The sequence below is a fragment of the Haliaeetus leucocephalus genome, unplaced genomic scaffold (assembly GCF_000737465.1).
Source record: "Haliaeetus leucocephalus isolate CR32 unplaced genomic scaffold, Haliaeetus_leucocephalus-4.0 Scaffold195, whole genome shotgun sequence".
Classification (NCBI taxonomy): domain Eukaryota; kingdom Metazoa; phylum Chordata; class Aves; order Accipitriformes; family Accipitridae; genus Haliaeetus; species Haliaeetus leucocephalus.
In genome coordinates, this window is record NW_010972631.1 from 9,174,718 (window position 1) to 9,197,423 (window position 22,706).

Here is a 22,706-nt window from a genome sequence, read left to right on the forward strand (position 1 = left end):
TAGGGGATATGCAAAACAGAGTGTGCAAACACTATCTTGTTCTTTAATATGCAAGATGAGGCAGAATTTTTTGTATTAGGAAAAATCAAACTTTAAGTTCCAGGCTTTTTAATCATGTTTGTTATGCACCAATTACTACAACTATTTTATTTTGTGATGCTATGTTAAAATGCAAAGGTATTGATACATTTTTAACACTGGAGTTCAGTAACTGGAAACTTGGCATTGTTCTTCAATAATTACTTGAATTAAGGCTAAATTGAGTAACTACTAGAGCCCAGGCTGAGACCTAACTCCCATAATCTTAAAACACACTCTTTCCTCACAAATCATGATGTGTAGCTTCTGATGAGACTGTCCCAAATTATTTTTGAGTGATCACTGGTAAATAAAGATCCTTCCACTTGTGTATTTCCTTTTATTTGAAGGACAGCTGAATCCATTGTTAATAGCTACACTGGAAATACTTTTAAATGAGATCTTTTAACTAACTTCTGAAGTTACAAGACAAAGAAAAAAAAAAAGGTCTAAATGTGCTGACTCAGCTTCCACAAAAGAAAAATATGACTATCAGTGATTGAGTCATTTTATCTCTGCCTTAAAATAAGGGAAATCAAGCAAAGAGAGTGGCAGCAGCAGCTGGAACCACGTGCCTATGTCCAAACACAATTTATTCATAAAACTTGAGGAAAGCACAGCACAGCTGCAAAGATATTTAAAAAAAAAAAAAAAAAAAAAAAAATCCACAAGCCCTTCAGAACTGATGAATAATGATGCTACTGAGGAAATAAGATCTGTCGGGAGAGTTAGAAACACTCAAGCCTAACAAGTGCTTTTTTTTTTTTTTTTTGAGGCTGAATCTTCACATTATAAATGTTAGTTGCTATGGATGCTGGTTTTTACTTCTGATACTTCTTCCTTCCTGGTTACTGGAATACTTCCTTCTAAAAAAACCTCTGCAATTTTAAATCTGCTTAAGTTCTGTTAAACCATAACATGCTTTCTTTAAAATATGAACACTAGAAAGCTGGCTGACACTTCTGAAGAGGTGTGGTGGGCGAGTGAATATACCCATGTCCAAAGCAGCCTAACTCACAAATACATTGCACTTTTTTAAATTCAGAAGCTGCCACCTACTCTCCATTTTCTTCAATCTGAATATTGCCAGAATAGCAGTACCTGTCGTTCTTCATCTTTATGTTATATAAATTCAGCAGAGATGCTTTTCTGCACCTTTTTCAGACAGTGAGCTAAAGCACAGAGAAACCATCTATGACGCAAGAGAAGACTCTTAATCCAGGTTCCCTAATCCAAATCAGCCAAAACTAGTGAAAAAGCAGTAACCAGGTAGTAACATGGTTAGGAGCTGAAGTTTCAACCATAAACTATCACCACTATTACTTTAATTCCCACTAGGCAAGCTAAGAACAGGCTCTTCCTTCCACTTGTCCCTCAACACAGACTTGCCTTTGATGACCTGTGAAGACCTCCTTGTCTGAAGCCACATAAGAAGATTAGGTTGCATCACCTAGAGCAACCCAGGCTGGCATTCTGTCAGCCAAGACAGCCTTCCACAGGGCCAGTTTAGTTCTCATTTTAATGCACATGCTTTCGAACTATTTCTGGCCACTGCAGAGCATCTGCAATTAGGACAAACTGCTTCAAGCTCCATTTCTGATACCCACTGGTAAAGAACAAGGAAAGGCTGCTCCTGGAATTTACACTCAGAAATGTTTTATAGCTGTCGGGAGATTAAGAACGTCCTTAGGGCAACACGCCAGTCCATCAGGCAAAGGGACTGAACTTCCAGTCTGAGGAAGAGATAAATGCACCTGCATTCAGCTTGGCCACTGGCTGTGAAGTCAATTCACTCCGAGTCAGATGCGTACAGGAGACAAAATTCATGTTAACTACTGCATAGGTACACAGAAGCATATAAATGAAAATTAACCCTTTTAAATTGGTGGTCAGTTACGCTGTAGCAACTGTTAGATTTTGCTACTGCAGTAAACTTATGTTCTTAGGAAAGAAGTGTGTAAAACATTTAGTAGTTACGACCAACGCAATAAGTTTCTACATAAGTGCATTTGTAATGTATAAAAGCAGTAATTAAGTACTATAAATACCTACACATCATCTCATCATACATTTCATACTGTATAAATATACACTCACTAGTTACCATAGAAATAAGATAGCAGTAAACACTACTGGAGTCCAGTGGTTATGGTTCTGCTAGGCTTCATTATTAAATCTTTTCTTTAAAAAAAAGTATGTCTGAAAGAAGCACTGATGACACTGATACACATGCACAAAAACCTCCTTGTTCTTAAGCATTTCAGGAATCATTTACATAGCAAAACCAAGAATTTTATTCATGAAAGAGTTAAGGAAGACCTTCCAAATGAAGCTCAACTTGGTTGGCGATATATCAAATCGTTAAACCCAAAAAATAAGTAACACGGACAGAATAATTTACCTTTTCACCTTCTTCACCTTTACTACCCGCAAAGCCACGTTCACCCTAGAACACAAAATAAAATAAAAATCTCAAATACAAACATTTTCAAATAATTGCATTCTTTAAAATAGCTTTATTGCACTGAATTTTTATTATGGGATTAAACCAGAAGAAATCATTTGAATAATGATTGTCTCTCATGCAAAAAGGTGTGAAACCTCTACAAAAAAATGACATGGGTTTCCACAGTTTTGTTGATTAACAGTAGTCAATCATTTTTCCATTCAGCGTAAGGGATCTTCTTGGCTTTAACAATTCAGAACTATTCATTGATGCCAAACCTGCTCATTACAGTACTGCTGTTCTTCTGCAGAACCAGTTTTAATACATTTATTCCTATTAATACTTTCATTTTAATTTTTAAATATGACTAGTCAGCTGTGAAGGCCTCCAAAACACAAAACAATTGAGAAAAACATACAGATACAATTTACTGAAAAAAACCCTTATTCCTTTCACTTTGAAAACCACATCCAATTACCCAATTATTAAAAAAAAAAACCCAAACCAAACCAAAAAACAGAAGGGGTGAGTTTTGAAATATTAATTTTAACTCAGCTTATTTCAGCAGATTGAATTCTTTATTGGATGATCTTTCAATAAAAAGACCTATCATAATGCTCTTCCAGCTCCAATCTGATAATTTATAGCTCAGAAAAAGATCTTAATGTACAATCTTACTATGTTAATGTCTTCGTCAAATAGCCTGCTGCCTGGCTATAGTATGACAAGACTAACACCCGCTTTAGATCTTTATTAATATATACTTGTATGTTTTGTGAGACGTACAGCAGACACACAGCCAAAATTATATACTTGTAGCACAAAAACTACCTAATAAAAAACCTCCAAACATTCTCTGTCTCCCTCAAATCATCTAGCAGGAGATGGTTTGCATGTCTTTGCCAGTCTCTAGAATTCAGTCTCACTGCCTCAGTACAACACACATGATTTTTACAGGTCTAAAGATGAAAAGACTAGAAAATTTCCAAAGTAAAGCATATAGTGTTTCCTAAATTACTTTCAAAAAATTAGAATGAGCAACGTCTAAACATTCTTTCACCCTTCAAAAAGTGTCATTTCCTTACATAGAAGTCTAAAGTTTAAGTGAGGTTAACTAGAACAGCAGGCTACAACTTGCAAAATTTCTAGCAGCATTTTGTCAAATCTTTCAACTCATATAGCATTCATGTACTACACATCTGGGAATTAAATTCGAAGCTTTGGAGATGTGCAGATGTATAGATTATCAAATAGTTCTGGACTATTTGGACTCAGCCTACAGTGGCTGCTTTTTGTTTGTTTCTTTTGGCTGGGTGACTCATGCAATCAATAGCTTAGGGTTCAATTTTAGAAGCACACCCAAGGCAAAGCACGGAAAATGGGATCTAGCGAAATAACCTTCTGTACGTCCTCACCGAAAAATGAGCGGTTAACTACTGAAATAATTTCTGAATGTATGCAACTTCTGTTCTGCTTATCTAATTTCCCTTTCTCATGAAAGGTTGGACCAGATGATCTTCTGAGGTCCCTTCCAACCTGGGTTTTCTATGATTCTGCAATTCCCATTCTTCTCCAGCTGTTGGACATACAACACAGCTAACATTCATTTTTGACAAATTCCTGAAAGCCAAGTGTTTTCTTCATTTAGCTTTCCTATTTGTGAGACTACATATCCTGTCTTTACTCAACTCCCAATTCATTATATAAAAATGATTCTTAGACAGGGTCAAAATTTCTCTGGTTGTAGCTTGTGTCCATTGCCTCTTGTCCTTTCACTGTACACCTCTGACAAGAGTCTGGCTCTGGCTCCTCCACACCTCCCTTCCAAATCATCTCATCTTAAGGCTGAACAGGCCCAGCTCCCTCAGCCTCCCCCATACATCATGGGCTCCAAGCCCCTGGCCATCTTGGTGGGCCTCCACTGGGCTCGTTCCAATGAGCTGCTCTTTGTCCTCTCCTGGGGAGCTCCAAACTGGACACAGAACTCCAGATGCGGTCTCACAAGTGCCAATCACTCCTCCTGATCTGCTGGCCATGGTCTAAAGCAGCCCAAGATGCAGTTGGCCGCCTCCACCGCAAGGGCACCCAGCAGGACCCCCAACTCCTTTTCTGTAGAGTTGCTTTCTAGCAATTTGGCACCTAACCTGTACTGTCGCATGAGACTATTCCTTCCCAGAGGCAGGACCTCACGTTTGCCTTTGCTTAACACTTCATGAGTTCTGCATTAGCTCATTTCTCCAGCATGTTGAAGTCCCACTGAATATCATTCCTGCCCTACCTTCCAGTGCACTGACTACTTCCCCACATCTGATAACATCCATGAACTTGCTGAGAATCCCATCATCAAGGATATTAATAAAGACACTAAATAATACTGGCCCCAGTATCACCCCATGGGGGATGACACTAGTTACTAGGTAGCAGTTGGACTGCATAGCAGCTATTGCACCTCTAAGTCCAACAAGCCAACCAATCTTCCACCCACCTTATTGTCCATTTATCCAGTCCATATCTCACAGATTTGACTACAATGTTATGACTGGAGACTGCACCAAAAACCCGACTGAAGTCAAGGTATACAACATCTACTGCTCTCTCCTAATCCACACAGTCATCTTATCAGAGTAGGCAATCATGCTGGTCAGGCATGATTTGTTCTTGGTGAATCCATACTAGCTGTTCCCAGTCACCTTCATGTGTCTAGAAATGCCTTCCAGGATTTGCTATACAATATTTCCAGGGAAAGAGGTGAGGCTGACTGGCCTGCAGTTCCCTGGATCCTTCATGAAGATGAACGTGATGTTTGCCTGTTTCCAGTCACCAGAGACCTCCCCCTAGTCATCATGATCTTTTGATAATGAGAGAGGGCAGCCTTGCAGTGACACCAGCCAGCTCTCCCAGCACCCCTGCATGCATACGTTTTGGTATCTTGCAAATGTCCAAGTAGCTCAAGTGCTCCTTAACACTCTCTTCTCCTTCAGTGGGCAATGGTTCATTCTCACACACTCTGTGAGGAGGGTTAAGTAACCTCGAAGGCCTGAGGGCAAACTTTGTTAGTGAAAACCAAGGCAAAAAAGGCATCGAGTACTCTCATCCTTTTCCATGTTGACCCACTGCTTAATGGGGTAGGGGACATTTTCTTCAGCCTTGTTTTTGCTACGAATGCACTTAACACATGCTCTGGCAATGTTGCTATATTCCTACTGGGTAGCTCACCCCAGCTTCCACTGTTTACTTTCTTTTTGCATCTGAGCTCAGCCAGGAGCTCCTTGTTCATCCATGCTGGCCTTCTGCTATACTCGCTCAACTCCCTGCACATCAGCATGGGCTGTTCTTAGGATTTTAGGAAGCTGTCCTTGAAGATCAACCAGCTGGGCTCCTTAGGCCTTAGGACAGTCTCAATCACTCCTTGGCCTCTTTGCCATGCTCAACAAACGTAGCTCCTTGAAAGTCTCCTCAAAGGTCTTCTTTTCTAGTTCCCTGAGCATACACTAGCTACCTGCTAGACCCTCTCTGGTTTCTCCACATCTCTTGAATAAGTGAGGGTGGAAGACGAAGACCCCTCAAACATGATGCAGCACACCAGATGCAGCACCACCAAGCAAAGGAGGGAAAATATCTTCCCCTGATCTGCCAGCTGCAGTTCTACTAATATAGTCCAATATGTGGTTCACTTTATTCCCAATAGGAGAACACTGTTGGCTCGTAATTCAGCCTCATGTCTACCTCCAGGTCCTGTTCAGCAATGCTGCTGCTCAGCCAGTCAGTTCTCTGCCTGTAGCAATGTATGGGGTGATTAACAAGTTTCTTCTTTTTCAGAAATACAGTCTAAGTGTCCAGATTTTTTGCACATATTTGAATTTTTAAAAAATTATTTCCAATTAAAGAAAATAAGAAATACAGTCAACAGAAAGTGCAGAGAAAGAAGTTTATGCAATTTCCACCTGACAGCATTAAAAAATATAACAATGGTAGCCACTGGTAAGTTACTTCAAAGAATTTGAATGTTGCAGAAATAAAAACGTGAAAGTTGCAAAATAAGACATTTATGACTGACTTAAATTCTCCTTTCTGTGGCAGAATTCTCACATTAAATTAGGCAAAATATTTCACACAAGCTTTTTCATGGACAATCACTGCTCGTCTTGATACTCACTGCAGGATTGGTGATCTGATTTTCTGTGTTTTAAAGACTCCTGCAGTACAAGTCAATGAGATCCTGGCTTTGAACATACAAATTGATAGATTGTGGTAAGCATGTTGTGGAACTCAATGCTGGCTACCTCATCTGCAGAAAATAAGTTCCTTCCTTCCCTTCGTGCTATATTACAGGAAGCATCCGCCCTAAAGATACACAAATCAGCCCTTTGCATCAAGGTCATGCTGCAGAACACTTTCTTGAAATTTTAATATGAACAAAATAATGATTATTTTTGTGTAGTCCCTTAATTTGTGGAAGCAGCAGAACTATTTCCCCTATAATTTTCTAAAAGGAATTAGCTGGACAGACACATGTGACATTAAGATTTCATTCCAAATACTTGTTAAACACAGCTGCAATTAACACAAAACAAAATCTGACCATGAAAAGAGTCAGGCAACTTCAACAAATATTACCGGCAAGGCCTATAATACAGATGTCTCTTTTTGCAAGTTCTGGCCTTCCTACAATATTCCACCTCTGGAGAGGAGCAAAAGATCAAAATGGAAGAGTGGAAGAAGCAGTGCCATCCCTCATCTCATTTTGCTGAGACAATGAGACTCAAATTTCAAATTCTTGAATCTGCTATCTTGTGGCTGGTAAGATCTGCACAGTTCTGAGACTTAGGCGACTGCTCTTATTGCAAAATAATACTGATGGGCAGGTTTGTGCCACCGTACCACATGCCCTTTCTCTTTTGAAAGAGAAGCTAATAGTAAAGTTCTTCTGTCACATCACACAACTCAGAAAGTGAATATGTAATTCAAGTACGATTTATGTACATATTGGACAGCTAGCAAAAAGGATGTTGAGAATGAAAATACATAAAATGAGACTGGTTGGTTTGGTTTGGTTTTTTTACCTTGGAACCAGTAAGACCAGGCATGCCAGGAGCACCTACTAAGCCAACTTCCCCCTGAAACAAAATGTACATAGCCATCATTTTACAGACCTAACTCGTGACTGAGCTAAATTCAGAGAAACAGACATCTAGACATGTATTGCTTCTCATTCATTTACTACAGAACAGCTAAATTGATTTCTAGGGTTGTTTGTCTGTTGTCTTCTATTCGGTTAAAATACATTTCACTTTCAAAATACTAGGCAATTAACAATTAAAGGTTATCTAATTATGCAGCAGATATAGCTGTAGATTCCTTCAGACAACTGGACAACAAAAAAGATTAGAGAGTTTGGTTCACGTGAAAATCTTTTTAAAGTTTTATTTCAGGCCCTGATTCAGAAAAAAATACTTCAGAAGACACTTGCATACTAGCCAAGTACCTAAAAATCCCAACAAGGGTGCCACAGCCCCCACTCTCTCCCTAATACCTATTAGGTGCTTGAGCCCACAGGGATCTACACTTAAACCATTAGGTCCCACAGGGAGTAGTACGTACGAAGCTGACTGCTGGTTTCATTTCTAGGCTCTGCTCAAAGGGGAGTTTCAGATCTTCCCCCCATCTCTAGAGGAGTCCCAACCTACTCAGCAGGAAGAAATGCAGTTCTTGGTCCTGTGCAACCAGGCAGACAAAATCTGTTGCTCCTACTTCCTAAGTGAATTTTCTGTGTAAGTTGCTAAATTACTGCCTCGTCTACCCCATGTTTTAAAAGAGCAAAAAAGCCACCTGTACGTTGACTGTTCATCACCCCCTGCCCCCCAAATTATTTTCTCCTTGCACTGCCCATGAAAATTAAGAATCTGATTTGGGTTTGTAAATTCCATTCAAGAAACCAGATGCTTAAAAGTTATGCTCACCAACTGAGCATAAGTACAAAGAAGCACCTTGTTAATAAAAAATGTTTTTAAAAGGTAACCATCCAAGCTGCATAACACGGTAAACTTCATCTTCAATATCTGAATAAGGACTAGTTGAGCAAAAGAAAAAAAAAATACATCAATAGCTCTCAGTTGAAAGCTACAGACAACTCAATCCTGCATTTAATATAGGGCTTTCCAAGGCAAAGGTACAGTTAAAAAACTAGTAATATCTCATTTAGAATTAAAATACAAAATATTGCAGCAGTTTCTTTTTCCATTCCTTCTTAGCAAAGCGTGTTAAACAATTACAGACCTAGTGAGAACCAGGCTCTGCCACTCAAAGCTAAGAACCACCGTCCATTTACAGATTCATGAAACATGCCACCATGAAGTATGTTAATTTTGGTCTTAAATCTAAAGTTACCGAGCTAAGTTCTGTTAGAAGAATTCATCCGTGCTCATATGACTTCAGGTGAGAGTTTAGGAGACTTATTAAAGGAATCTAAAATCAAATGCTTTCTCCATTCCATTCATGGCTCTTAATTCCTTGACAGAAGTTTGCCCTAGTAATTTGCACACCATCCAATTCAGTTTTCTAGCCAAGCCAGAATTCAGCAACAAAAGAAAGTTTTGAAAGCTCACTCATTTGAGTCCAAGCCAAGCAGAAGACAAATGCCGCACAGATGCAAAAAAAAGAACAGAGACAAAGGAAAAACTCCAGTCTCTCTTAACAACAGAAAGAGCCAATAAAAGAACAATTACTCATCAAAATGATACAAGTAATTAAGCAAATAAATACAAAGCACTCATGATACACAACAATTAAAATACAGCTTAAAATAGCTTGTTAAAATGGCATATTTCTAACTCCACTCATGGCACAGTTTGCAACATCTTCCTTCCAGCTCCTCTCTGTAAAAATAGATGCTAGCGTGCTGGGGAAAAATTCTAATTAATCAGTACAAGTAATACTTAGTCCTTCATTTTCTCCAGATTTGCAGTGTGAATTCAGAAAAACTCTTCATAATCTAATAGTTACCAGATACTAATACTTCATCTTGCCTGCTATATTGGATCACTGTAAACTAGAAAAAACACACACACACACACACATTCACTGGTTTTTTTGTGGAGACAAGTCATAGATGTTTTGCCTTGCGCTGTTTAATCAGTGTTCTACAAATTATTATCCCTTCAACACAACAATGCAGAAATAACCTCCTACATCAATACTGATTCTTATTAAATCTAAAATTATTAACGTTGTGGTTGCTTTAACTACTTCGGAAACGTGCAGTGTATTTATAATCATGGTTCTTAATGTATTTATCATTTATTGATTTTGCAGTTTGTAATAGCACTGCAACACCCTATAAAATTAGAAATTCAGTTTATACCTAAAGGTTTTCAAGATAGAATAAGATGCTTTGTATCTGTGTACTCGGCAAGTTCCTTAGAATGCATTTACATTAATTTTTATACCTTGACTTCTACAATTAGCTATTTTTTCCCCCTAAATAGGAGACTTTCACATTAAAAAAGATATTAAAAAAAAAAATAAAAGGAGAGGCTATCTTAACATACAAGTATGTGAACTTTATTAAGTGCACTGGTTACTTGTACTACCAAACAATATGGTGCCAAAAATGAATTAGGCATCACATTAACTAATCACTAATTAAAAAAAAAAAAAGAGTTGAGAGAAACTTATATCAATCAATTGGAATGCGTTTTGCTATTTGGAACATTTCTGGCATTAACATGATTTATAATGGCACACATGGTGGAACTTTGTGAGAGTCTCTTCAAGGCTGGGAAAAAGAAACAATTACTGTAAAATACTTTAAGCATTTTGCAGATATGATTCTGAAAAATTTAAAAAAAAAAAAAAAAAAAAGCCAGAAAACCACCAAGCAGCAGTCAGATGCTTCTCCGTCCTCAATATGAAAACCAAACATTTTTCCTTTTATTTTTAAATTTACTGGGGCACTGCCAGGAGCTTGATTTACAGAATAGGCTTGGTACTCCAGGGTTATTAGCAAGGAAACTCATCTTGTTAGAAGTAAAATCAGCACAGTCAGACACTACTTACTGTTTTGATAATTTATGGATACGTGCCTTCCATTACTCTGAGTATGCCAGACCCTTGGAATAATCTAATAGCCCGGTGTTTTAAAATGAGGACAACTATTTTTAGCATTGCAGAAATGGAGCGGAATGTTCAACAATGTACTGTCAGGGGACTTGAGCAGCATCCTCCCCTGTGGAGCACGTACCGAGCCAGTCCAGAGCCACCAGCGGAGCCAGAGTTTCGCCTTTAACGAATAAAAATCCCACACCAATTATACTCCATTATATGACACCTTCCTTAGCCTGCTGGAATATTTCCTTGTTTCTTTAAACAGGCTCCTGTTTATGGTTAGGACCACCTGACAGAATATTAATCACATGAAAATATATTCAGCTGATATTTACTAAGACTCGCCCCGTGAATCTCCTGGATTAGTCACGTCAGGAAGTTTCTGTTAAACGTTACGACATTTTGGTTTCACTGCATCTACTGATCCTTTTGTTCCCACTTGGTTACTGCTGAACTACCAGTATTCCCTGAGTACTTGCTCAGTCCTCCTTGATACAAACTTGACCCATGTGAGCAAGCATAAGATCCTCCCTTAAAAAAAGACTTGATGAAAAAGTGCTTGTGACAGGTAAATGGTTTGTTTCCTTTGCTCTGTCCTGCTTCCACAGCAGCCCCCGCAGAGCAGGTACGCCACGGTTTGGCCAAGTGGGTGAGGGCTGGTCAGAGGATTCTTGTGTCATTGTGTCCTAGTAATCAGGGCTCCTGTGGCTTTTTTATGTAGCTGCTCAGGAGAAAGGCAAATTAGAATAACCCTACTGTTCTCATTTGCACCTCATAACATAATCGGAGTTCAGGAGGCATCAATTTTTCCTCATTCCCAACCCTTCCTGATACCCGCCTTTGGGACAGCTCTGACTCACCCATCTGTTCAGGCAACTAGGCGTTAATACACTCCAAATTAAACAACACTTGAAAATTTAGGTTTTGGTGCTTTGCATGCAAACTAATGAATCAGCAGCCAGAGGCAGCTCGGAGCTTCAGAGAATATGGCCACAGGGCTCCTTACTCCAGCCTGCATTCTCTTTAGTTGGCATTGTTTCCTTTTTTGCTATTAGCATGTCTTAAAAAGCACGCAACTTGCACAATTTCTATATTCAAATACATAAAGCACCCATATTTCACAAATAAAGTGCATGAGTCAAAAGTCTGTTTCTATATTTTGCTCCCACAAATTATTTTCACACAACTTGAGAAGTCAGAGAAGTTGTTCTGAAAAACCCAAGATGAAAGGATCACTCAATTCATTTTCATGCATAACTACAGGCCAGCATATTGCTTTTTTTTCCTTTTTTCTTTTGAAAACTGGTAACGAACTGACTGAAGCCTTTATGATAGATGCCAAGGAGTGGTTTTTATACAGTCAAAAAAAGTATCAGCAGAAGCAGAGCCTCTGCTGCCAGTAGGTGTTCTTTCTGCATTTGGCAAATAAAAGTGGTATTCACCATTATCGCATGTCCTTGAAGAAGTGACAATTGCCGCCTTCTTGACCTTCTTCATCAACAATCACAGAATCACAAAACCATAGAAACACTTAGGTTGGCAAAGACCTTTAAGACCATCAAGTCCAACTGTAAACCTAACACTACCAAGTCCACCACTAAACCATGTCCCTAAGTGCCACATCTACATGCCTTTAAATACCTCCAGGGATGGTGACTCCACCACTTCCCTGGGCAGCCTGTTCCAATGCTTGGCAACCCTTTTGGTGAAGAAATTTTTTCTACTCTCCAATCTAAACCTCCCCTGCCACAACTTGAGGCCATTTCCTCTCATCCTATCACTTTTTACTGATAGAAGAGACCAGCACCCACCTCACTACAACCTCCTTCCAGGTAGTTTTAGGGAATGATCAGGTCTCCCCTCAGCCTCCTTTTCTCCAGACTAAACCACCCCAGTTCCCTCAGCTGTTCCCCACAAGACTTGCTGTCCCCACTGTGCTCCAGGCCCCTCACCAGCTTCGTTGCTCTTCTCTGGACACGCTCCAGCACCTCCATGTCTTTCCTGTAGTGAGGGGCCCAAAACTGAACACAGGGCTCGAGGTGCGGCCTCACCAGTGCCCACTACGGGGGAACAACCACCTCCCGGCTCCTGCTGGCCACACTATTTCTGATACAGGCCAGGATGCCATTGGCCGCCTTGGCCACCTGGGCACACGGCTGGCTCATGTTCAGCCGGCTGTGGACCAGCACCCCCAGGTCCTTTTCCACCAGGCAGCTTTCCAGCCACTCTTCCCCAAGCCAAAGGCACATTTCCAGTCACCACCCCTAAATGCCACTGATTTCAAACAGAACAGAACTGGACTGCAAGGAACTAAACACCAAACAGAGGAGAAAAATGAAGGCAGAAGGTATTATCAGCACATAACCAGGACCTTGGGTACTCTGGGTGTAGTTCCTCGGTTGTGACAGGAAACTCGTTAGCCACTCAGGGCCCGGAACGATGGAGCTTTACAAGCCAGGGGCAAGTTCTAGGCAATGTGGAAGAGCAGTGGAACAGGACCACTTCTCCTCATTTTGCCTCACTGTGTCCTAGAGCCTGAGGGCCTTTGCAATTTTTTCCTCTACTTTTCAGCCTGAGTCAAATGACTCAACTAACAGCTTTTTTTAATGGCCCACCACCCAGATACATTCCTTAGGTAAGATGGGTAAGAAGCACACTATACTACATAAAAATGGATAATGTTAATTTTTTTTTTTTTTAGATTGTTATTTGAAAATGCAGTGCAGACATGAATTAAACATGGGCTTGAAAACAATCCAGTTCCTTTGACCTAGAACATGATACATAGTGTAAAGAAAATGCAAACAAAAACCATGAGAATGCTTACTGTAGAGTACTTGCAATTGGCAAATAGGCTTCTGGCTGCAAAAGGTTCTCAAAGATTCATAATGTCTTATGGATGAACAGTTTAGAAAATTAAGCCTAGCCAGTTGGATACTTCTATCATCTGAAGCAACACAGTAGGAAAAATTTTGAAGTAATCTTATACTCATGGACAACTGACAGATTTTTATAACTATGTTTTTTCCCTTACAGTAGACCTCTCGAAAGAAACATTGCCTGACTTACACACCACCTATTGATTTATTGTTAACCCAACCATAACGTGGTGTTAAAGCGAATCTAAATCCTATTAAAGTTTCAACAGAACTGGAAAGTCATCTAATTAGCCTTGCTAAAATACTATTTGAAATGCAGTAATGTTAAATATAAATTAAAAAGCATTATCCAATATTAATGAATTGCCGAGGTCTTTTCAAAATAATAAAATATATTATGACCATTATATTCACCATAATAATTGGAACCCTAAGTATATATTAGGAAGGTAAACAGCATTGGTCAACCTCTCAGATGTCAGAGGCATTTTTAGTCCAGGAATTATTATTATTATCATCATCATCATCCATTTCCATAACCTGAAGATTCAGGAGGCACTTTCTTAGCTGGTACAGATGTCAGTTTACACTAACAAAGATCTGTCCCACAGACCATTAAACACTATTAAGTCTAATGTCTAGCCACACAGATATGAAATGAAAAAACCAGTAGCAAAGCAAGGATTTATGGTGAATCAACAATAAATAGACCACATATAGACTGGAATTTCTAATCTAGGAACTAGCTCAGATGAGTACTTTTTCTGAAATACCATATTGTTGGTGTGCCTGTGTAGCTGCAAACCTCCTATCAACTACTGATAAATAGAGCAGTTCAAGATACAGTTTCCATGTCTCCATTTACACTCGGAAGTTTAAGGCTTTCCCAGGAAATATATCTCCTCACTTCAAAACCAATGCTTTCTGACATTTGATGTCTTTTAGAGACGGGCTAGCGTTTGGATGAAGAGGATACACGGACCGTGTATCTAGGACTCCAACAGACAGTTCCCCACCCATGAATTGGGGGTCAGCGGATCTACCATCAGCACAGGAGCCCCAGGAACTGCTCCCTGAAGTTAACCCTCCAGGTGTACCCCATGACTATAAATTCTGAGCAGCCTTGTGGGGAACAGCAACATCTCAGCTTAGTAGGGTTGTAACTTTTCCTTTCAGGCCCTTTGCTTAACCTCTTTGAGGCTTACTAGTCTACTCCATATCCCACATCTGGGATGCCTGACAGAAAGAAGCTAGTCCACTATGCAAGGGACACAGGCTCTCTCTGCATGAGTTTTTAATCATCCTCTCACTAAACCCCAATGTTTATTTAGAGAATCAACACTGCTCTGACAGCCATTTCTCCAACTGCATTCCTTTCTCATTCTTCCAAGGTTCAGCAGAAGTACTGCCAGTACACTATATTCTACAGGGCGGCATTTCTTCTGGCTATTTTACAACACTGACATTATAAGCCTGTCACTGCAAAGAGTGACGCATTTTTGTTAACAGTTCCTGAAGTCTCACCTTCTTCCATCTCATGGGCTTGATACCAGAAAAGAAAAATGCTCAGACTAAAGTATGAAGAAATGGGGCAAGGGAAGACAAAGTGGCCATAGTCACCATGACATTACACATCCCACCAGCTAAGACCCTGAAAGTTCACATTAATCAAAGATGATTTGTAAGAGCATCCTGATAGTTTACTATTTCCACTGCTGGTTTTGCCAGCAGAGTTGCTATCACGCACTGACTAACAAATGCCACAAAGATCATAATTTCTTCCACTCAGAGTTATTAAAACAAAACAAAACCCCCAAAGTGGAATTAAATAAACAGGCCACCATTGAGACAATCTCTCTCCCATTACGCAGTGTGCTGTTATGTAGCTTACAAGAAAATCAGTAAGGAATAGCATTGTACACTATTTATTCTCATCTGTTAAGCACTTTCGCTCTTCCCTCGCAGCCTTGGGTGCGTCTCTATCAATACCGTATGCTCCTCTGGGCAGGGAATTTCTTTTACTCCAGGCTTGTGCTACACTGTACAAGAAAGTCCCAAGACCTTCTCATGTTATGGGAAGACACACGAACACAGAGTTTAACAGCTATACCTCAGAAGTCTGGCATTCTCCTTCCATGCATACTCTCTAAGAGAATTTTCATTCTAAGATATGGACAGCTAAATAAACATTTCTTGAGATCTTATTGTCAATAGCTATAAATAAAGTGTTGTGCATCTTCCACATGTAAAGGTTACAGCTTACAACTATTAAATAAAGTTAACTATGGATTAATTGCTCCTATTTAGTGTCTGTCTTATTACAAACTAAAACTATAGTATCTTCATTTGTAAGGGAAAATCAGAACTGCCATTCACAACAACAAGGGAGCACAGTGAAAGGAATATTAATTCTGAAGAAAAAGCATCAGCTGACTAGCTTCTCAGTATCTGTAAAACAAGAAAAAAAAGAAAAAAAAAAGAAAAAAATCTGGCTTGTGTGAGGTACTTGTTAAATACAAATCAAACACCTGTCAACCAGCTGGGCCGCGTGTGTCACTGCTGAGCCATCTGCAGAAACACACCCTGCGCCAGTTGCTTTACTTAGCGTGGCCTGGGAACAAGAATCCATTAGACAGAAAGTCAACAGTGGAATTAGCAGCACTTTTTCTTTTAGTGCCCTTCCACTTACTTGTTTGACTTCTTGTGTTTCTATTTTTGGGAGCCTCATGCCAGAGCAACAGTGCTGACTGCTGATTAGACAAGACTTGGCCCAGCCTCAGCGTGTCACATTGATTTAATCGATTCAGACTTGAAACATGCAGTATGGATCTTAGGTGTTGATAAATACTGGCTAGCAGTGGGAATTAAAAAAAACCCCCACATTCTGTTTCACAGTGCTATGAATGATTTTACTTTATGAATAAAAAGCAGTTTTTATGTCCAAGAACTTAGTGTCTACGAATTAAGAAAAGCAATTTACATGGAATTTGGAATATAAAACCTACATTATAATTTTTAAGGTTTTTTTGGAAGAAGTATATTCATTGACATTGAAAAAGCACATTTGAGCTGGATTTATTTAAATAATTCTATGACTAATAAAACTCACCCACCAAAAAAGGGCAAAGAAGAGTTAATAGTTAATAGGTCACAAGTCACAGCAGCCAACAGTATTATCTATAACCTCTGTACAATTTGTACTACGTATAAATTTTCCACTGCATGAAGCTAAAAATTTTTTTTTAAAATCTCTTGCACTACTTGTAATAGAAGTTGTTAGCCAGGGAGAAACTATTGTTACATATAAATTAAATGAAGTACAGTAACGTTAAGTTATCCATAATTATCCTAATATAGATCAATGATTCATCAGCTCCAAAATCTAGTATTTGGTGAAATCCAACACCTAATTCCTCAAAAGACGACAAACAAAACTAAGCAAAACATGTCAGACAAGCTGTACAATGCTGCAGTACAGTGAGAAAGTTTCTTCCTCCCCAATTAGTCCATCTCCTGCAACATGCTGCTGCTAACTTTTATAACGCCAAGTCTTGTAATAATGTGTATGTTTCTTAAAGCCCTACTTTCTGATGAGATGTGAAAAGCTCAGAATATTAGTTTCAAAACCTGCGGTCTCTAGCCCTCACAACTAAAGGAGAAAAAAAAAATAAAAAAAAAAATCTGTGTGCCACAGAAACCTCACAGAAAGAACCCAATCAATATAATTCACGAACAATTGAAGAAGAATCCTCAAGCCTCCCCCTGCCCTTTCGAAGTCCGTAGGTCCTGACTGAGGCTTTTCAAACACAGTTAAGAATCCCAGAGCCAGGCAGGCTCACAGCTAGAGTATTCATGACTCTCTGATTAGGGAACAAAGAGCTGCATTTAATGACTGCATTATTTCACAGCCACATTATTTTTTACTTCCACGTTACACAACACGCTAACAAAAGCCTGTCCTGCATGGCAGCGTGCCACCCTCAGTTTTGCTCCCAGCAGCCCAGACCCCTATAAAATGGACGGTGACCTCTGGTTTCTTTGGCCACACCTCACATCACAATAGCGGCCGCTGCACGCCAGGCCCCCGTGACCAGCCACGTTCTGCTGGTTATTGCCGTTTCTTTGCAAATACCAGAGGGTATACCCTTCCACCCCGGCTCTTATCTCACCAGTGTCACTCGCCTGAAGGAGCCCACGGCTTTGATGCTGAGCAATACAAGCATTAGCGTCTGGCTCCCAAAACACATTTGAGCTTTTGTTCTACTCAATTGCGCTAATCTGATTTTGAGAGAAACCACAAGAGGACAGAAGACAATGCCACGACTTTCCTCAAATGGGTTAGCTGACAGACTGAAGCATAATTTCTTTTTTCCTCAAAAAGCAACAATTCTTTAATAAAAAAATGAAGTCTCTGCTCACCAACAGCTACACAACCTACAGTGGTCACTAGCACTGTTCCCTCCAGAATGGAAATAACACCCAAGCAGTGTCACTGCACGCAAGGTAATTTGATTCCACGGAGCTTTCGATTGAGAACCGAACTGAACTGCTGTCGTTTAGCTTTAGGAATTGAAAAACCAGGGAGCTCAACAGTTCCTGGAGTTGTGAACTGCAAAAATCACCTAATAAGGCAAAAATAAGTCAGCACAGCAGACAGCTCTCTGGAATCAAATTTATGATCAAAGGCTATTCAAAACACTTCCTTGTAACACTAAGGAGAGAGCGAGAGCAAGCAAGCAAGAACTATACATGCTGAAGCAATGAAACAAGTTTTGGAAAACATAATGGTCTGAAGTGTATTTGCCCAGTAAGGTTTTTAGAAAGCACATTTATACATCAGAAAGTGATTGAGAGCTACTGTTTTCATATACATCCATCTCTTAAAATCAGATGTGCGTTAATTATAATGATATCACTGAAAACAACAACAAAAAAGAATACAAAACTCATATCAAAGTTGTTGCTGTAATAGATGGTGTCCAACTGCCTAATTTCCAATGGCCAGCAATTCTCAAACCCAAGGCTTTAAACTTAGTGGTAATAAAGTTTCCCATTGGAAAACCACTGTCTGTCTTTTTTGAGGCTAATCTATTAAGTTGTTTACCCATAAAAAATTAGTTTTTAAAAATTTGCACCATATTTCCTATTAAAATGTTGTTTCAGCTTTACATTCTTACAGCTCATAATTCTCCTACTTTGAAAAGCTTTCTGATGTCAAATACTTTTTCCTATATTAGTGATCATACTCTTTTTATCTCTGTGGGAGACTCCAGAGTAAAGCACTACAAGGATTTTTCAAAAGCTGCATAACTTGCACAATTTATGCCCATACCTGATCTAAAAATATTGAAATATAGCTGATCAGCAACGCCAGGAGCTCAGAAATTGGATGGCACTGAATGAAAGACAGACAAACTGAGTAAGATGGCTTTAAGCAGTACCTATCCAGTGCTCCACATGCATTTTTGGAAGCTTTCTCAGAGATGCTGATGAGCTACTTCGGAAACATCCTGACCCCTGTCAAGGATCTGTACAGCACATGAAATGTGGAAGGCACTGTGTCCAGAGATCTTTCGAGACAGCTGCAAGGAAAAGACTGCATTACCGTAAGCTCAACACCAATGTCTCCTCAGATTTGTGTATTTGCATGAGTGATTGATGCTCCAGGAGCATATGCTGAACTGGCATAATAGGCCATATATCCATGGCTCTTCTGCAAAGTCAAATAAGCCTTGGAAATTTCTAGACCGAGTTTCCATAGTCTAGCTGGAGCAATGGGGAAAGCAGGTCTATGGTCACAAGGATCTTCATGATAACGCAATTTGATTTGGATGTACTTTTAACAAGTTTCCGGTTGTGCATTTTATGACATAGCTGGCCCTGAAGACCTGACCCTGGAGTAACTCAGTATGGAGACGGGTATTAAAAGCATCTCTGAAAGTAATTTGAAGTCACATGCTATACTAGCATGTCATTTATAATTTTTTTCCAAAATTTTAAGTTAATGTATAAGATAATGTAGATATATTTAAATCATGTTGGAAAACAAAGCACTGGACATTTCTAAGCCATGTTTTATATTGAGCTTCTGAATTCAATGTCCTCTAAAAAAAAAAAAAAAAAAATCTTATAATGCAGCAGTTTTCGAACTCATTTTCTCAGGTACCACTCTTCCCACCAGGCAATGCAAACTAGGCTGTTCAGGAAGCGTTAACATGCTGTTTTGATGCAGGCCACATACCACAAATGTTATCTGTATCACGTTCTGGGAACCATTTTACTAATAATTTCCTTACCTGTACCAAATATAAAGAGAACCCTATTACAAAAGGGTAATCAAATTTAACAAGAATAAAAATCATCAGGTTAGGTTTCAGAGTCAATTAAGACTGAAGACAGCACACTGAAAATGGACTTGAGAAAACAAAGTTACAAATAACCATCTCATAGAGGTAAATGAGAAAAACACCACCACAAACAGCATTATATATTCTAGTTCAATTATCTTCAAGCTCACAAAATATGTTAGTTCATGTACACTTTGTTGGGCTATCATCACAAATACATGCAAGTGAACAAAAGAAGGAACAATCCTTTTACAGATACCTACTACACAGTTTCACGTAAAGCCAGTCTCATTTTCATGACTCTTGAAGTACAAATAGCACGCAAACAGTTGGTAGAGCTCTTGAAATGTACACTCAGTTTTTTTTCTCTAGTCTGACTTGGAATAGAAATGTAAGTTGTGTAGTGATAAACATTGTTTTTATTCGCATAAGCATTTCTTTCTCCTTTCAGTCTGTCTAAACTGTTTATTTTTTCAATACACTGCGGGAGCACCCATACAGCGCAGTAGTAAATGCACAGCTTATTGAATATTTCACTGCTTCTTCATGCTTACTGTGCAAAACCAGGTATTTTTAAAAGCTTATGCAATATATTTAGTATTTTAGGATGTCTGTTCATAATCTAGATTGCAAAAAATTAGTGAAAAAAACTACAACAGTAAAGGTAAGCCATTTGAAAGTCAAGTATTAAAAGTGAATGGTGTTACAAGTATTTCACAAAATGTAGTTCAAGAAACATAGATGCATCATCTCCACCACTGTGAATTGTATTCCATGAACCATAAGAAAGCAATTACTATGGAGGTTCGGATAAAGGGGAACAGACAATAACAGTTTAGTTTGGTAAGTCTTCTGAGTTTTCTGAATTACGTTTCTGGGTACGTCAGTTTTATTTTTCAGAATGTAGCGACCGAGAAAGAAGAAAAAATATTTTTGTAATAGAAAAAAATAGACAAGTATGGAATGGTCAAGAACAGAGCCAATTATTCACCTTCAGCAGCTTGAGTCCTTTGAGCCTTGCTGCCATCAGCATGTTCTCAGAAGCTTAAGAGATTTTTGGCTAGCAGGACCCGTAATACACATAAGCCCTAACTCCCCAAGAGGCTTAGTACTTTGTATCAAAGTGATGGCAACCTATCTCTCAGAACCAGGAACTCTCCCACTAAACTTTTTAAGTACGCAGAGATTGTCCATCCCCTAAAATGTGATATGCCAAAACAGTTGAGAGGTTCATCTTGACTGCCGAGGCATAACAGACCAGCAAAAAAAAACCCCCAAACCCCCCAAAACCCCAACCTCAAACAGGACTACATCACCTAGCATCCAGGACATAAATAAACTTTTAATTTGGAGCTTCATTGTCCTGGCATTATAGACCCAGAAGCAAAGAGAAGGAAAGGACTTGAGTTATTCAGCTGAGTGACACAAGTAGTGCAGGAAACAGTAAAATCTCAACTATACAGAGGCAAATCAAACCCAGCTTGTTCGAGTTTACAAAAAGCTCAGGAAAGGAAAGGGACAGATGAACTCCCTGTAAATGAGAACAAAAAGATCTGGTGGGTTTTTTTGGTTCCCCTCCGCTTCTCCTCAGAAAAGGTCTAAGAACACATTCTTAAGGCTGGAATATTTGACCTTCCAGTCATGGTTCAAAGCGGACACCTCCTTAAGTTGTCCAACTATTTGGAAGGCCTAGAAGGATACTACAAAAGGAGGATCCAACACACAATATGCTTCGTGCAAAGTCTAATTGTTTCCTGGGCTGGAAGAGCAGAGAGACTAACCCTGTTCTCTCCCGACACAAAATGCATAGGATTAAGGATGCTGACCATCCTTATCTGTATCGGTCCCCCAGTAGGTGCTATGGAAAGGAGCTGCACACGTGCAACCTGTATGGAAGTAATAAGACACTACGACCTCAGTAAAGGAGAAGCCTCTGGGTCTCACCAACAGGAGAGTCCTCTCGCCATTTCAGTATGACACGAAGACTAGGAAAATAATCAAACTTTTTTAATAGGAATACTTTCCAGCGGTGTATCAACCTTGCTCAGATTACACCAGTAGTGTGACCCTGCACACAGCAATGGTGTGGGAAGACCATTCCTAATGGCAGAGCAATCAGTTCTTGTTGTCATAATGAGGTTAGTCTAACCGCTAGATCAGGGTTGCTTAACTTGCGGAGCCTGATTTGCAGCAGACAGGCGACTGTCATCCTACACCTTAGAGCACTCCAGTCACCTCAAACCTCCGCTTCAGGGACAGATTTAATTTCTCAGGCCATACAGCCAGCAGTCTGGCTGCAATCCAATTATACTAAATGGCTTCAGAAGTGTATCCAGAGACAATTTCACTTGCTAATCACCAAAAAGCAGGCTAACACAGTGCTTCCCTTGACATGCATTTCTTCTGTCCTCACGGACTTTGCTGAACACCTCCAGAAGACCGAGGCATAAGGTCTCACATGCATAGTGATTCTGATTTACCACAACATTCTAGCTCTTCTTGTATCATGATTTGACAGGTATCTTGAAGATGTGTCCCCAGAAGGCTGAGCTGCAAGTCAGTCCTGATTGCAGGAAGGGGATCACGGCAATGTATTCCCTATCTTCTGGCAGTCTACAAATGAAGCGAGTTTCCTTTGAAGGGAGGACTACTACCCTCTTACTTTTTCAAGCTATTAACTAACACCACAGAACTCTGATACTCTCAAGAATTTCTTCTGTTGCCCTAAGTAGGGCCTACTATTTAAAAAATATCTCTTAAGACGGTTCCTGAAAAAGAACAGGGATGAAAGAACTAGGTAGTTAGACATCAAATAGAGAGTCCTATATGTGATGGTGTCCACAACCTACTGCA

At 39.5% G+C, this 22,706-nt stretch overlaps 1 protein-coding gene across 1 annotated transcript in view; it reads right to left on the bottom strand.

Moving 5' to 3' along the window:
- The window catches only part of LOC104830719 (collagen alpha-1(XIX) chain-like), a 106,371-nt gene that overhangs the window by 32,653 nt on the left and 51,012 nt on the right, over positions 1-22,706 (bottom strand). The window contains exons 10-11 of the mRNA XM_010565831.1: positions 7,588-7,641; positions 2,480-2,524 (exon numbers count right to left, since the gene is read on the bottom strand). Coding sequence (XP_010564133.1) covers positions 2,480-2,524; positions 7,588-7,641 — 99 coding nt within the window. The remainder of the gene's footprint in view (positions 1-2,479; positions 2,525-7,587; positions 7,642-22,706) is intronic.